Source organism: Oncorhynchus mykiss, chromosome 9, assembly GCF_013265735.2.
Source record: "Oncorhynchus mykiss isolate Arlee chromosome 9, USDA_OmykA_1.1, whole genome shotgun sequence".
NCBI classification, from domain to species: Eukaryota; Metazoa; Chordata; class Actinopteri; order Salmoniformes; family Salmonidae; genus Oncorhynchus; species Oncorhynchus mykiss.
In genome coordinates, this window is record NC_048573.1 from 65,076,536 (window position 1) to 65,094,192 (window position 17,657).

The window sequence follows — 17,657 nt, forward strand, 5'->3', positions numbered from 1 at the left end:
TATTTTTTACTATTTTCTACACTGTAGAATAATTGTTAAGACATCAAAACTCTGAAATAACACATATGGAGTCATGTAGTAACCAAAAAAGTGTTCAACAAATCAAAATATATTTTAGATTCTTCAAAGAAGCCACCTTTTGCCTTGATGACAACTTTGCACACTCTTGGCATTAACTCAACCAGCTTCACCTAAATGATTTTTCAACATTATAGAAGGAGTTCCCACATGTGCTGAGCACTTGTTGGCTGCTTTTCCTCCACTCTGCGGTCCAACTCATTCCAAACCATCTCAATTGGGTTGAGGTCAGGTGATTGTGGAGGCCAGGTCATCTGATGCAGTACTCCATCACTCTCCTTCTTGTTAAAATAGCCCTTACACAGCCTGGAGCTGTGTTGGGTCATTGTCCTGTTGAAAAACAAATGATATACCCCCTAAGGGCAAACCAGATGGGATTCCGTATCGTAGCAGAATGGTTGGTTTTGCAGCAATTCAACCATGAAGACCTGATTCACGCAGTCTCCTCTGAACAGTTGATGTTGAGATGTGTCTGTTGAACTCTGTGAAGCATTTATTTGGGCTGCAATCTGAGGTGCAGTTAGCCCTATTTGGTAAAAGTTATCTTCTGTATACCACCCCTACCTTGTCACAACACAACTGATTGGCTCAAACACATTAAGAAGGAAAGAAATTCTACAAATTAACTTTTTACAAGGCACACCTGTTAATTGAAATGTATTTCAGTTGACTACCTCATGAAGCTGGTTGAGAAAATGCCAAGAGTGTGCAAAGCTGTCATCAAGGTGAAGGGTGGCTACTTTGAAGAATTTCAAATATAACATATATTTTGATTTGTTTAACACTTTTTTGGTTACTACATGATTCCATATGTGTTACTTCATAGCTTTGATGTCTTCCCTATTATTCTACAATGTAGAAAATAGTAAAACATTAAGAAAAACCCTGGAATTAGTAGGTGTGTCCAAACTTTTGACAGGTACTGTATTTGCTTACGTAACACCCTGAACGGTTCATATGTGTATGAAATGTGTGGCCTTGGAATAGTCTTATCTGAACAAATTGTAATGAATTTGCAGGTGTAAATATGCACCTCTTGGCTAAGTGCATTGCGTGTTATTCCATATGAATGTGTTAGAATTTTTAAAAAATGTTTTTTTTTTTTTTTTTTACAATTCTTGCTGTACATAATACATTTATTTATTAGAACGGGAATGTGAATGTTTATTGCATTTACTTCTAAAATAAAATTTAAAAAATGGACTCACCAATCTTCCATTTTTTTGTATCTCAGACACTAAATAGAATACAACAGAAAAATCCGTGTAGAATATAATATGCGTGTCGAAATATGTGAACATCAAAGTAGCGCCAGAAAAAAAGCACTCCAATCAGCCAATCACGTTTCAGAATACTTTGATCTACTCGAGATGCTCATCCAATGAAAACGTTTCATGGTACAACTTCGAGCTCAGCCATGTTGTGGTTTTGAATGAGGAAGAAGCGGGAGAGGTTATCGTTTAGTGAGTTTATACACCGTATTTTTGTATTTGAAGTATTACATTGGGTTATTTTTGGCCCCTTGGTTATTTAAGGAACATCAATTGCATTGTAGAATGTTGTATCAGTGATTAAACTCAGTCAAGTGCGGATTAAAATCCTAATAGCTAAAGCCACATACAACAAGCTTGTTAGCTAGCTAGTTTAGCTAACCAGTTTTCAAGCTTGTTAGCTGTGCGAGCTAAATAACTAACTCATTTCATGGGAAGGAAGGGGGAAGGTAACCTGATTAGTAGTGTTGGTCAACTAGCTACGATTTACTTGACCCGGACGAATGACGTTGGGTGGCTTTATGTGCTTTTGGCTGCGCTGGCAGGCAGGTTGGAAGCAACCATAGGGATACCTTTTTTTCGCGGGCGGGAGGTTTTAAACTTCTCTAGCTAAACATGTTCAATAAATTTTACGAATGGATTGGAACGGGCTTCGCTAATCTCCGCTACGGACTGCCAGCTCCGGACCAACAGGATAACGTTGATACACACGGAATACAACAACGGCGTCCGATCAGGAGAAAAAGACCTATCGACTGGTAAGTTAAGGTTAATATTAGCTATAATAGCTGACTAACGTTATCTGTTATTATATTTGTTGTTTAGAAAGTTAGTTAAATAATTTCGCTTAGTTTTAGTTGGTGGTGACAAGGGATGACCAGTCAGTTTGTTTTATGACATAACTAGTTGTCTGTTAGTTATGTCTGAGTTGTAAATTTGCTGTCTAGTTAATTAGAAATTGTGGTGAGATGCTAGCAGGTATGGCACACTTTGTCTGACATGTGTGAGTGGGTTGTTGAGCAATCAAACTTGCTTACTCAACAACCCCTATGTATGGAGTGGATTGTAACAGGTCGCTGTCTAAAGTGAATGTAGTTAACTAGCTATGAGAGTTCTAATGACAATACCCGCTATCACTGACTGGGTCTCTGGCTTATTCTCATTTTGAATGTTTTCCCCTTTTTCTCAAAGTTTGGAGGACGGAGAGGCTGTTGACCATGATGACCAAGCCCTAGCAGTGAAGAAATTCCGGATGGGTAAGCTTTGCTACAGCCATGGCCATGCAGTCATAAGCATATATCTTGTGTTGTCTAACATGTTCTTGGCACTGTGTATACTGTGATCTATAAACAAACCATGGCTCCCTGTCTTAGACTGCATGTATGTCTTACAGGGGATCTTGTTGATACCGTAAAGACTGCGGCTGAAGGGGTGAAGAGCCATAGTGCCGATGTGGCTTCGTGGGTACGGAACAGTGTGACCCCTACCTTGAGGAACATACTGCCTGCTTCCCCTGGCCCTCTAGAAGAACACCCAGGGGAAGAGCCTCCAGAAGAGCCCCTACTGGAGCCCTCAACCTTTGCACCCCCTCCCTCAACTGTCTGGGAAGAAACTGAGGTATTGGAGCTCTGTTTCAGGGCCCATAATTTGCAAACCATCTCGGAGTAGGGTGTGCTGATCTTGGATTGGCTTTGACTTTTAAAACATTATAAATACGAGCGGGGACCTGATCCTAGATCAGCACTCCTTCTCTTAATATACTTTTTTAATATAGGCCTAGTAGTAGATTTCTACGCATTCATTACTCCAGTTTACTGCAGTCCAGAACTTTGTTATATTCATATTGAACATTAATATCCTGTGTTTTAATGGTGGTGTTTTCAGGTCCTCGAGGTGAGGAACTCTACTCCTCTGGATGGGACTGTTGCTCCTTCAACAACTCTGAAATGGAAAAGCTCTAAATCAGGCAAGACTATTGTACATTTTCTAAACTCTGAATGTCTTTGCCGGCTGGAAATGGACACTCTTTTTCCTCCTTTCTTCACTGCAGAGTCCTATAGCATTGAGAAGTCGATGGTGGGATCGACGGTCTGCAGACGGAAAGTTTGCATGGCTCTTACACATCGTGAAGCACCCAAAACAAATGGGCACTCTGTCAGTCAGCCTCCTTCCTCCAGCAGCACCTCTAAGCCATGTCCCTCTCCCCACCCGGGAAGGACCCACTTCAGAACACCTACATCAAATAGGTATGCTCATATTGCCAATAGATATAGGCCTTAATTTCTCAATGATAAAAGTTAATTCTGCTATTAATTAATCAAGCATTGTATGGGTGCTTGAAAACCTCAAATTAGATTGATTTTGAACCGTACCATTTCAAGGTTGTGAAAGTGTTTGATTTGAAAAAGTGCTTAAAAGTGCTTTATTTTCTGTGCGTGATAGTGCTCCATTCACAATAATCTAGTTGAATTCTCTGTCTGTCCGCAGACGGTTTACCTCAGCAGGGTTAGGTACAGGAAGCGGCTCCATCACCAGCATCTATGAGAAGACCTTCCCTATCCGCGTGGTGCAGAGTCCTTCACACGGCAGCTCCTCCTACCGCCTCCTCAGAGCCAGGGCTCGCTGCACTGCACAAGAGGTCAGATACCACCTACCAGTATTTTTATGGATCCCACTCGCTGCACCGTTTGCTGAACTTTTGCTATTGGGCTGTTTTGGATGAACTTTGTTATATTATTATTATTCTGCTTGTCAGCCAAGATAAACCTGAATAGATACAATATAATAATTTTCCCCCAGAGGGAAGTTTGGTTAAGATGTAATGTTGCATCTTTTCCATATCAAAGCCCCATTTATAATATAGTGTTGGGTCCTCTGGGTGTCTCCAGTCTGTCCGTGAGGAGGAGAAGGAGGTGTACAGACAGCTACTGGCCATGGTCTCAGGTGGACAGTCCTCCTCGTGTCACAACGGCAGCTCCCATGGCTTTCCGCACTCACACAGAGACTTGTGAGTACAACAACCACAAAGCCAAGACTACAGTCCTCTCACTTCCCCAGTCGACACAGACAATTCAAATCCAATGTTTATTGGTCACATATACACATTTTTAACAGATGGTGTAGTGAAATGCTTGTGTTCCTAGCTCCAACAGTGCAGTAATATCTAACAACTCACTACGATATACAAATCTAAAAGTAAAATAATATAATTAAGAAATATATAAATATTAGGACAAGCAATGTCGGAGTGGCATATTTTAAATTACAGTAGAAATAGAATACAGTATATACATATGAGATGAGTAAAGCAGTATGTAAACATTATTGAAGTGACTAGTGTTTCATTAAAGTGACCAGTGATTCCATGTATATGGGGCACCAGCATCTAAGGTGCGGGGTTGAGTAACTGGGAGGTAGCCAGCTAGTGATGGCTATTTAACAATCTGAGGCCTTGAGATAGATGCTGTTTTTCATTCTCTCAGTCCCAGCTTTGATGCACCTGTACTTCGTTCTAATATTTTTTTATTGAACACACAACAATGGTGTATAGGTATAAAAGACAAGTATGCAATTCTTATCTAAACATGAAAGAGCGGACAGAAACAACAAGAGTTCTAGGTACAAAACAAATAATACAAAACAAGACATGCAGAACAAGGACATGTAGAAAGAAAGAGGGTAGATGTCGCCCCCCCCCCCCAACTGCTCGGGTGCCGGGGCCAGCACATGCTGCCTAAAGGTAGATTCAAATATTACAATTGAGAGTGCTTTAAAATGTACAAATTCACAGCGCCGACTGGTCCAAGTAAGAGAGGCAAGGCTGCCAGATTTGATCAAATGTTGATCATTTATTGTTCAGAATATATCTAATTCTTTGTAAGTGTGCAGTGTTTGCCAATTCGCTGAGCCATCATTTGGTAGAGGGAGCTTCCCTCCTTTTCCAAAACAGCAAGATAGTCTCATTTCGTCAAAAAAGGTTTAAGTGATGAGTTGTTTTGGGGGTTTGGTTCATCCGTTTTGGGAATCAGACACTCCCAGGATTATCAAAGCGGGTCTGGGTCTATTGAAGTCTAGAACTTCAGAGAGGATCCTAAGAATTCCACACCAATAACCATACAAGTTAGAGCATAAGGCAAAGCAGTGGAGTAGTGTACCCTGCGCAGCCTGACATTTATCACACATAGGGGATGTATCAGGAAATATCCTATTCAGTTTAGTTTTGGAATAGTGTCATCTGTGTAATACCTTGAATTGTATGAGACGATGTCTGGAGTTAATGGAGCAGGTGTGGATATACTCCAATCTATCTTCCCAGTCTGCCACAGAAATGTCCCTAGTTCTTCCTCCCATTTTGCCTTAATGGCATCTGTAGAAGGTGTGCTAACAGATTGAAGAGTGTCATATTGACCAGATATCAGTTTGTCTGAGGTGGGGCATATTTTTATGCATCCGTCAAACATGGAAGGTTTAGCATTCCCAAATGTCGGGAGGTGTTTTCTAACTTAGTCTCTAATCTGTAGGTATCTGAAAAAGTTACTTCTGGGAAGAGTATAAGTTTCCTTCAGCAAAGGTCCCTTCTATATATATATAGATCCCCTATGGTATTTATCCCTAGCTCTCCCCGTCGCTCAAAGGTGTTATCAAGGTTAGCGGTGGCAAAGGAGGGATTCCTCGCAACAGGAAGCATGAATGCTATTGGTCTAAGATCAAAATTGACTTCAATTAGCTTCCAGATTTGGACTGCTATGTATAATAAGATTGTTACTATAACGTGACATCTCCAGATTGACAGGTGACAAAATCACAGCGCCAATAGAGAAGGGGTGACACTCCTCACGCTCCATACTAAACCAGCTGGATGACGGCAGGATACACCTGTACTGACCTCACCTTCTGGATGGTAGCGATGTGAACAGGCAGTGGCTCGGGTGGTAGATGTCCTTGATGATCTTGTTGGCCTTCCTGTGACATCGGGTGCTGTAGGTGTCCTGGAGGGCAGGCAGTGTGCCCCGGTGATGTGTTGGGCGGACCGCACCACCCTCTGGAGAGCCCTCCGGTTGCGGGCGGTGCAGTTGCTGTACCAGTCTGTGATCTAGCATGACAGGATGCTCTCAATGGTGCATTTGTAAGAGTTTGTGAGGGTCTTAGGGCCCAAGCCAAATTTCTTCAGCCTCCTGAGGTTGTAGAGGTTGACCGATTTAGGATTTTTCAACACCGATACCGGTTATTGGAGGACCAAAAAAGCCGATACCGATTAATTGGCTGGTTTTAAATTTTTTATAAATGTATTCGTAATAATGACAATTACAACAATACTGAATGAACACTTATTTTAACTTAATATAATAGATCAATAAAATCAATTTAGCCTCAAATAAATAATGAAACATGTTCAATTTGGTTTAAATAATGCAACGACAAAGTGGAGAAGAAAGTAAAAGTGCAATATGTGCCATGTAAGAAAGCTAACGTTTCAGTTCCTTGCACAGAACATGAGAACATATGAAAGCTGGTGGTTCCTCTTAACATGAGTCTTCAATATTCCCAGGTAAGAAGTTTTAGGTTGTAGTTATTATAGGAATTATAGGACTATTTATCTCTATACCATTTGTATTTCATATACCTTTGACTATTAGATATTCTTATAGGCACTTTAGTATTGCCAGTGTAACAGTATAGCTTCCGTCCCTCTCCTCGCCCCTACCTGGGCTTGAACCAGGAACACATCGACAACAGCCACCATCGAAGCAGCTTTACCCATGCAGAGCAAGGGGAACAACTACTAGAAGGCTCAGAGCGAGTGATGTTTGAAACGCTATTAGCGCGCTAACTAGCTAGCCATTTCACTTCGGTTACACCAGCCTCATCTCGGGAGTTGATAGGCTTGAAGTCATAAACAGCACAATGCTTGAGGCACAATGAAGAGCTGCTGGCAAAACGCACGAAAGTGCTGTTTGAACAAATGTTTACGCGCCTGCTTCTGCCTACCACCGCTCAGTCAGATACTTAGATGCTTGTATGCTCAGTCAGATTCTATGCAATGCAGGACACGCTAGATAATGTCTAGTAATATCATCAACCATGTGTAGTTAACTAGTGATTATGATTGATTAGTCTAATTAGTCTAAGTCTAATGCTAGCTAGCATATTACCTTGGCTTACTGCATTCGCGTAACAGGCAGTCTCCTTGTGGAGTGCAACGAGAGAGAGGCAGGTCATTATTGTGTTGGACTAGTTAACTGTAAGGTTGCAAGACTGGATCCCCCGAGCTGACAAGGTGAAAATCTGTCATTCTGCCCCTGAACGAGGCAGTTAACCCACAGTTCCTAGGCAGTCATTGAAAATAAGAATGTGTTCTTTAACTGACTTGCCTAGTTAAATAAAGGTCTAAAAAAATAATTTGGCAAATCGGTGCCCAAAAATACCGATTTCCGATTGTTATGTATACTTGAAATCGGCCCTAATTAATCGGCCATTCCGATTAATCGGTCGACCTCTAATAGGGAGAGATTGAATATGTCCATAAACACACCAGCCTGCCGGTCTGCGCATGCTCTGAGGACGCGGCTAGCAATACCGGCAGCCTTGCGAGGGTTAAAGCGCTTAACTGTCTTACTCACGTCAGCCATGGAGAACAAGCACCCACAGTCCAATGTTATTATCCGAGGCTACCCGGAACATATCCCAGTCTGCGTGATCAAAACAAATCTTGAAGCATGGATTCCGATTGGTCAGATCAGCATTGAATAGACGTTAGCATGGTTATTTCCTGTTTGAGTTTCTTTAGTCATACTCAATGACATGTACTGGCAAGTTGATGCAAGTGCACATGTTTTCTACCTCTCCTTGGGGTTTATAATCCTACATTTAGTCCATACATTTTTGTGTACTGGTGCTCCATTCTAGTATTCTCCTCCCCTTTTTCTTAGTTCTGACCTGTGTTCGTCTCTCGCCCTCACTCACTCTCAGCACCAGCTTCCTGAATACCAGCAGACGTCTGCTCCAGTGTTCGTCCCCTGCCGGGTCAGGAGATGCCTCACGGGGCCCCAGTGGACCCCCAAGCCCCTGTCCAGAGTCCAGCCAGGGGTACAGCAACGTCCCCAGCCCAGGGGAGGGCTCCAGTGGGGCATGGAACCAGCCATGTGCCTCTGACTCAGACCTCAGCCCCAGGGGACAAGAGCCAGTACAGTCTGCCCCTTCCCCAGTTACCATACTGGACACCTTTTCTCAGGACTCACAATCATCAGGTAATGCATGAGACAATCATTTTTCACTTCCTCCAAGGTGATTCAATTCGATTCATATTAACTTAGTTCATCCCTTTCAATTGCTCGTAGGGAATGAATAACGTTTATTGAATTGGTGGTTGGATGCTGTAGAACCAATTTAGTGTGTTGTGTCATGTTTCAATTAAAGCCTACCTGTTTGTCTCTCCTCACCATCATGTAGTTGTGGTCACCTCTTGTCTTGTTCTGTACAGCTCATGATGGGGACTCCGTAATCATTGTGAAAGAGCAGAAGGGCAAAAGGCCAGACAGTTCAAGGTAAGCATTTTGAATAGTTTGTTTCTATTGTGGGTGTGTTGTGGTTTGTTGTCCCCATCTAGCCTGGTTACTTTATATCTCTGTCTCTGCAGTGTACCATGCTTCCAAGCTGAGCTCTGGATCAAAGAATTGTAAGTTCCCTGATTCCTTACACTCATGATTGGTACCGTTTTTGTTTCTTGGTAGATTCATGGTTAGCTGTATATCGCCATGCACCAGTGCATACTAGATGCTACGTAGAAATAAAAATGAAACTCTCTTCTAACCCATTACAGAAGTCCTTTCCTCAAGTCAATTTGAGTGTCTGTGTTTCCCAGGTCTAGCATGTACGACTTCCGTGCCCGGGAGAGACGGAGGCAGATAGAGGGGCAGGAGGCCCTAACTGCTCAGCTGCTGCGACAGGTACTTTCTCTGTCCTTCTCATTGGTCTGATGTCGCTCGTCATTTCAATACATAGTCCTACACATACCTCAGCCATGGTCCACAGAAATAACTTCTCCCTCTAGGCTTTATTCATCATTGCATACGAATATGAAATGAGATGCTCTTTTACCACTGAAATAAACATTCACCTCTGTGGCGATAGCTCTGAACCTAACCTTCTTCTGCTGTGGTCTGGGGGTCCAGCGTATCTCAGATGACAGCCAGCTGGGCCACAGGGCCGTGGAGCTGCATGTTAGAGTCCCTCTGGAGAAAGAGGTTCCTCTGGCTCCCTTCATAGAGGAACCCAAACCCACAGAGGAGAAACCAGAGTTCCCTGAGCTCACTGAGGTACATTCACTGTCTTTTAGTTTTGTCTATTGTGCGAAAGAGCATTGCCAATAAAATGCATTATTGTTAAGTACATTGAGGTGTTTTAACTGTAGTTTAAATCAATGAAAATTATTTGATCGCTGTGCGCATCAGGAATGTACATAATAATAATAGATTGGATTTATATAGCACTTTTCTACCAACTGAGGTTTTTATTTAATTTAACTAGGCAAGTCAGTTAAGAACAAATTCTTATTTACAATGACGGCCAAACCCGGACGACACTGGGCCAATTGTGCGCCGCCCTATGGGACTCTCCATCACAGCAGGATGTGATACAGCCTGGATACTGGTACTCAAAGCTCTTTACATAGCAGGGGAAAATTCACCTCATCCACCACAGTGACCATTTCTGTGCCAGAACGTTCACCACACATCCACTATCAGGAGGTGAGGAGTGATATATGCCATTTAGCCTTTAGCTCAGCCGTCTTGTTTGTTTGTCCGTGCCAACCAGGATATGGAGGGGGAGGTGGGCCGGGCGCTGACGGTAGGCAGCCAGGACGAGGTGCTGAGTGAAGGCTTCAGACTCACCATCACACGCAAAGACCTCCAGACCCTCAGCCACCTCAACTGGCTCAACGATGAGGTGAGAGCTCATCACACTGCTTCTGCTTGTCATGCTGCTGCCTGCTCATTTTTCTGTGCCTAATGTGAGTTGTTCTTATTTTAGTGTGTGAGTGACAATTGAGTGTACTGGACACGTGTCTAGCGTGTACTGGACACGTGTCTAGCGTGTACTGGACACGTGTCTAGCGTGTACTGGACACGTGTCTAGCGTGTACTGGACACGTGTCTAGCGTGTACTGGACACGTGTCTAGCGTGTACTGGACACGTGTCTAGCGTGTACTGGACACGTGTCTAGCGTGTACTGGACACGTGTCTAGCGTGTACTGGACACGTGTCTAGCGTGTACTGGACACGTGTCTAGCGTGTACTGGACACGTGTCTAGCGTGTACTGGACACGTGTCTAGAGTAGAGGTCGACCGATTCTGATTTTTCAACTCCGATACCGATTATTGGAGGACCAAAAAAAGCCAATACTGATTAATCGACTAATTATTTTTATTTATTTTTGTGTGTCTATGTATGCATACAGTTGGAAGTCAGAAGTTTACATACACCTTAGCCAAAGACATTTAAACTCAGTTTTTCACAATTCCTGACATTTAATCCTAGTAAAACTTCCCTGTCTTAGGCCATTTAGGATCACCACTTGATTTTAAGAAAGTGAAATGTCAGAATAATAGTAGATTTATTTCAGCTTTTATTTATTTCATCACATTCCCACTGGGTCAGAAGTTTACATACACTCAGTTAGTATTTGGTAGCATTATCTTTTCGTTTAACTTGGGTCAAACGTGTCGGGTAGCCTTCCGCAAGCTTCCCACAATAATTTGGGTGAATTTTGTCCCATTCCTCCTGACAGAGCTGGTGTAAAACTGAGTCAGGATTGTAGGCCTCCTTGCTCCCCCACGCTTTTTCAGTTCTGCCCACAAAATTTCTATGGGATTGAGGTCAGGGCTTTCCTCCCTCATGATGCCATCTGTTTCCTCCAGCATCTTCACAAGGTCCTTTGCTGTTGCTCTGGGATTGATTTGCACTTTTCGCACAAAAGTACGTTCATCTCTAGGAGACAGAACGCGTCTCCTTCCTGAGCGGTATGACGGCTGCGTGGTCCCATGGTGTTTATACTTGCGCACTATTGATTGTACAGATGAATGTACCTTCAGGCGTTTGGAAATTGCTCCCAATGATGAACCAGACTTGTGGAGGTCTACAAAATGTTTTCTGAGGTGTTGGCTGATTTCTATTGATTTTCCCATGATGTCAAGCAAAGAGGCACTGAGTTTGAAGGTAGGCCTTGAAATACATCCACAGGTACACCTCCAAATGACTCAAATGATGTCAATTATCCATGACATAAATTTCTGGAATTTTCCAAGCTGTTTAAAGGCACAGTCAACTTAGTGTATGTAAACTTCTGACCCACTGAAATTGTGATTAGTGATTTTATAAGTGAAATAATCTGTAAACAATTGTTGAAAAAATTACTTGTCATGCACAAAGTAGATGTCCTATCCGACTTGCCAAAACTATAGTTTGTTAACAAGAAATTTGTGGAGTTGTTGAAAAACAAGTTTTAATGACTCCAACCTAAGTGTATGTAAACTTCCAACTTCAACTGTATGTACAGTGGGGCTAAAAAGTATTTAGTCAGCCACCAATTGTGGAAGTTCTCCCACTTAAAAAGATGAGAGGCCTGTAATTTTCATCATAGGTACACTTCAACTATGACAGGCAAAATGAGAGAAAAAAAATCCAGAAAATCACATTGTAGGATTTTTTATGAATTTATTTGCAAATTATGGTGGAAAATAAGTATTTGGTCACCTACAAACAAGCAAGATTTCTGGATCTCACAGACCTGTAACTTCTTCTTTAAGAGGGTCCTCTGTCCTCCACTCGTTACCTGTATTAATGGCACCTGTTTGAACTTGTTATCAGTATAAAAGACACCTGTCCACAACCTCAAACAGTCACACTCCAAACTCCACTATGGCCAAGACCAAAGAGCTGTCAAAGGACACCAGAAACAAAATTGTAGACCTGCACCAGGCTGGGAAGACTGGTAAGCTGCTTGGTCTGTAGAAATCAAATGTGGGCGCAATTATTAGGAAATGGAAGAAACACCATACCTACTGTGAAGCATGGGGGTGGAAACATCATGCTTTGGGGCTGTTTTTCTGCAAAGGGACCAGGACGACTGATCCGTGTAAAGGAAAGAATGAATGGGGCCATATATCGTGAGATGTTGAGTGAAAACCACCTTCCATCAGCAAGGGCATTGAAGATTAAACGTGGCTGGGTCTTTCAGCATGACAATGATCCCAAACACACCGCCTGGGCAACGAAGGAGTGGCTTCGTAAGAAGTATTTCAAGGTCCTGGAGTGGCCTAGCCAGTCTCCAGATCTCAACCCCATAGATACTCTTTGGAGGGAGTTGAAAGTCCATGTTGCCCAGCAACAGCCCCAAAACATCACTGCTGTAGAGGAGATCTGCATGGAGGAATGGGCCAAAGTACCAGCAACAGTGTGTGAAAACCTTGTGAAGACTTACAGAAAACGTTTGACCTCTGTCATTGCCAACAAAGGGTATATAACAAAGTATTGAGAAACTTTTGTTATTGACCAAATACTTATTTTCCACCATAATTTGCAAACGAATTCATTCAAAATCCTACAATGTGATTTTCTGGATTTTTTTTCTCATTTTGTCTGTCATAGTTGAAGTGTACCTATGATGAAAATTACAGGCCTCATCTTTTTAATTGGTGGCTGAGTAAATACTTTTTTTGCCCCACTGTATGTGTAATAATGACAATTACAACAATACTGAATGAACAATGTCAGTTTTTTATTATAACTTAATATAAGTTAATATACATAATCTATTTAGTCTCAAATAAATAATGAAATATGCTCAATTTGGTTTAAATAATGCAAAAACACATTGTTGGAGAAGAAAGCAAAGGTGCAATATGTGGCATTGTAAAAAAGCTAACGTTTAAGTATCTTGCTTAGAACATATGAAAGCTTGTTGTTCAATACTCCCAGTTAAGAAGTTTTAGGTTGTAGTTATAGGAATTATGACACGTCGACTATTTCTCTCTATACCATTTGTATTTCTTATACCTTTGACTGTTGGATGTTCTTATAGGCACTTTAGTATTGCCAGCCTAATCTAGGGAGTTGATAGGCTTGAAGTCATAAACAGCGCAGTGAATCAAGCATTGCTAAGAGCTGCTGGCAAACGCAGTAAAGTTTAATGGATGCTTACGAGCCTGCTGCTGCCTACCACCGCTCAGTCAGACTGCTCTATCAAATGTCAAATCATAGACTTAATTATAATATAATAAACACAGAAATACGAGCTTTTGGTCATTAGTATGGTAAAATCCGGAAACTATCATTTCGAAAACAAAACGTGCATTCTTTCAGTAAAATACAGAACCTTTCTGTATTTTATGTAACGGTTGGCAACCATAAGTCTCAATATTACTGTTACATTGCACAGCCTTCAATGTTATGTCATAATTATGTAAAACTCTGGCAAAGTAGTTTGCAACGAGCCAGGCGGCCCAAACTGTTGCATATACCCTGACTCTGCGTGCAATGAACGCAAGAGAAGTGACACAATTTCCCTAGTTAATATTGCCTGATCAAATAAATTAATGTTAACTAAATATGCAGGTTTTAAAAAAAATACTTCTGTGTCTTTAAGAAAGGCATTGATGTTTATGGTTAGGTACATTGCGAACGCGCTTTTGTTAAATCATCACCCCTTTGGCGAAGTAGTCTGTGATTCGATGATAAATTAACGGGCAACGCATTGATTATATGTAACGCAGGACAAGGTAGTTAACTACACATGGTTGTTGATATTACTAGGTTAACTAGTGATTATGTGAAGATTGATTGTTTTTTATAAGATAAGTTTAATGCTAGCACCTTACCATGGCTCCTTGCTGCACTCGCATAACAGGTAGTCAGCCTGCCACGCAGTCTCCTCGTGGAGTGCAATGTAATCGGCCTCCAAAAATGCTGATTACCGATTGTTATGAAATCTTGAAATCGGCCCTGATTTTAAATCGGTCAACCTCTAGTCTATAGTGTGCTGGACAGGTGTGTAGAGAATCTCAACCAGTGGGTTGCAAGTGTCTGCGTAAAAAATATATATATATTGTTTTAATGAAAACGACTTAAACCAGGTAGAAATGATAATGAATTTACATTTAAAATATTTGAACCTCCTGATTTATTTAATATATTCAATATAGAGAGATTAGCAGCATTCTGTATGGTTGTTTTGTGGTCTCAAGCCAGTGCGTTTAACATACTTCATCAAGAATATGGGGAAAATTGTATTATTGACAAATGAAAAACTAACCATATAATTTATACATTTACTATCAATATAGCATTAAATTGTTTTCCAGATTGTATTTTGGTGATTCTTTTTCGAAATGTGAGTTGGGTCGTGACAGAGAACCTGGTTCAATTTGGGTCTTGAGGAAAAACCAGTTGAGAACCACTGCAGTGGTGTACTGGACAGGATGTGTATGCAGTGGTGTACTGGACAGGATGTGTACGCAGTGGTCTACCTATGTTGTATTTTCTTCATCCGTTGCCTCTCCTTTTTACTCTGCAGGTGATCAACTTCTACATGAACCTGCTGGTGGAGCGCAGTAAGGATCCCAGCCTGCCGACGGTCCACACCTTCAACACCTTCTTTTTCCCCAAGCTACGCAGCGCAGGCTACTCTGCCGTACGCCGCTGGACCAAAAAGATGGACATCTTCTCAATGGACGTCATACTGGTGCCTGTCCACCTGGGGGTGCACTGGTGCCTCTCTGTGAGTACTGAACAGCAGCCCTGTTATAACTAACTATTATACTGCAACTCTCCTCCAGTCAGCGATGCCTGATTCCATCTAAAGAGCCGAGCTGTACTGGGCTGGCCTGGAACCTTTCTGGAAAGGACGGTGTCAAAACAAATGATCAGAGCCAGGACAGTGTGGTTCAGTTCGGCCCTGTAGTGTGAATCACACTATCTGAAGTGTGATGTGTATTTTAACATCCTTCTCTTCGCAGGTAGTGGATCTCCGTAAGAAGAGTATCACATACTTTGATTCAATGGGAGGGAACAATGACGAAGCCTGCAGGATACTGCTGCAATATCTGCAGCAGGAAAGCAAGGACAAGAAGGGCAAAGACCTGGATACCGCAGAATGGACTGTGCAGAGTAAGAAACGCCATGTGAGTGTTATATCTAACAGGGATCTCGGTCAACTCAACCAACATTCCTTAACACATCACTGACGGATGTTGCCATCTTTTAACATTTATCTCCAAAATATTTCTCCCATTAGGAGATTCCTCAGCAGATGAACGGAAATGACTGTGGAATGTTCACATGTAAATATGCAGAGTACGTCACCAAAGACAAGCCAATCACATTCACACAAGTAAGTACTGTAAAACTTCAATAAATATCCCAGGAGCCAAGCTGCCCCTGTGTCTGTTAGAGACAGGCTTGTATTGGAGGCCAGTGTTTAATACAGTCTGTGTGCAAAGCCCGGGTCACCCTGTTATGATTCAGTTTAATGTTCTATCACCAATAGCCCTGTTTGATATTCAGAACACTGTATGGAATACACTGCATCTGTTTCAAACGGGATGAATTGATTAGTACTTTTCACTGGCTACATGGACAGACTTGCGTTTTGACAAGCATGGATCAATAATTTAGCGTGAGGTAGAGATTCTGTGAAATTCTACTGGAGCAGACTGGCCTAAAGCGGGCACGCATCGTTTTACACCCGGCACTTGTAAGAGACTGCCGTTTAGTTGCTCAAATGTGAAGCGATGGCCGGTCACTATGAGACCGCGACGTGCTGGAGACTCTGGGTTTAATGGAAGTGTTACGGTAAGCATGAGCAGTCCTGCCAGTACAGGAATGTCCTACAATCCAATGACTTGACTATGAGTAACTAACTCAATATTTCCCTTCCCTCCAATTGACAGAAACACATGCCCTACTTCAGGAGACGCATGGTCTGGGAGATATTGAATCGGAAACTGTTGTGATGAAATCATGGAGAGATTTTTGAACTGATAGCTACAGTTTGCTCAAGGGGAGGTGTCTGCAATGATGATGGTGCCTAAGACGCTGTGGCTGTTAAGGAGGATTCAGGGAGGAGGATTCAGCTGGTCCGCTCCTGGGTGGGAAAGAGACTCAGAACACGGACCTATGACCTTAATCTGGTGGAGCTCCAATCCAGGGGAGGATTTGACTTGAAAGGAGGAATGGAATGGAAAAGCACTACCTCATCTCAGTGTTTTATGTTGTGGTCCACTGTCACAAGTTGGGAAGTCTGGGGTCATTTTGTATCACCCAGCAAAGTTTGAATTGGTGTTGTTTTCAATAACAAATCATACTCATCAGAACTTCTGTCTAGTGAAGTTGGACCAACCAGTATTTTGTCACTGATATTTTTGTAAACTACTTAAGTACAGCTCAAAGAAAGTTTGGTGTTCTGACGCTGACACCTTATTTTTCTAGTGTATGGTTCACACCCATACCTGGTTCATGGTTCACACCCATACCTGGTTCATGGTTCACACCCATACCTGGTTCATGGTTCACACCCATACCTGGTTCATGGTTCACACCCATACCTGGTTCATGGTTCACACCCATACCTGGTTCAATAAACTGGTTCAGTCAGAGAACACAGATGCGGTGACATTCTTTGATTTATATCTGGACACCCACATTTGATTGTTTTTAGCTAAATTGAAAATATGCAACTGATTACGGTACGTGTACCATTACCTCAGAGTATAATTTGTAAAGGGGTTGCTGTTGTATTGTACTTTTATTTAACTAGATAAGTTAGTTAATAATTTCTTATTTACAATGATGGACGATGCTGGGCCAAATTGTGCGCTGCCCTATGAGACTCCCAATCACGGCCGGATGTGATACCGCCTGGATTCGAACCAGGGTGTCTAGTGACGACTCTAGTACTGAGATGTAGTGCCTTGTGCCACTCGGGAGCCCCATACTTGAGGTGACAGTAATATCTTCATTGGTAATTGGACCCCAAAACAGATAAGCTGCAGTGATGCTTCCTTGTTCAAGAGACCTACAGTTCCACAACTAAATTGTAACTTGAAGTTTAGTCTATTTTGTTTAAGTAAGCAAAGCAAAAAAACAGTTTAGGGCTTTCGTCAGGATATTTTCAACAATGTACGTACAGTTTCTTGGATAATGTATTTAATATACAGTTTGTACCTCGATCAATATTTTTTTGAAATAAATCAAGTATTGTGTATATGCCTCTGTATGTTCTTGTACAGTACACCTTTCCAAACAAAGTAATA

General features: G+C 42.0%; 1 protein-coding gene across 2 annotated transcripts; it reads left to right on the forward strand.

Annotated features, from left to right (window-relative positions):
- The first annotated feature begins 909 nt into the window (after positions 1-909).
- LOC110532682 (sentrin-specific protease 1) lies at positions 910-17,610 on the forward strand. Of its 2 annotated transcripts, XM_021616775.2 has the most exons (17): positions 910-2,107; positions 2,541-2,605; positions 2,743-2,966; positions 3,234-3,315; positions 3,400-3,595; positions 3,837-3,987; positions 4,238-4,356; positions 8,319-8,596; positions 8,830-8,893; positions 8,986-9,024; positions 9,211-9,295; positions 9,521-9,664; positions 10,164-10,295; positions 14,921-15,124; positions 15,363-15,527; positions 15,641-15,736; positions 16,296-17,610. In XM_021616775.2, exons 1-17 carry the CDS (start codon positions 1,965-1,967, stop codon positions 16,356-16,358), a joined length of 2,250 nt encoding a protein of 749 aa, XP_021472450.2. In that variant the 5' UTR covers positions 910-1,964; the 3' UTR covers positions 16,359-17,610. The 2 variants fall into 2 exon arrangements, with proteins under 2 accessions (XP_021472450.2, XP_021472449.2); XM_021616774.2 differs by having other exon boundaries at positions 3,234-3,595.
- The last annotated feature ends 47 nt before the right edge of the window (positions 17,611-17,657 follow it).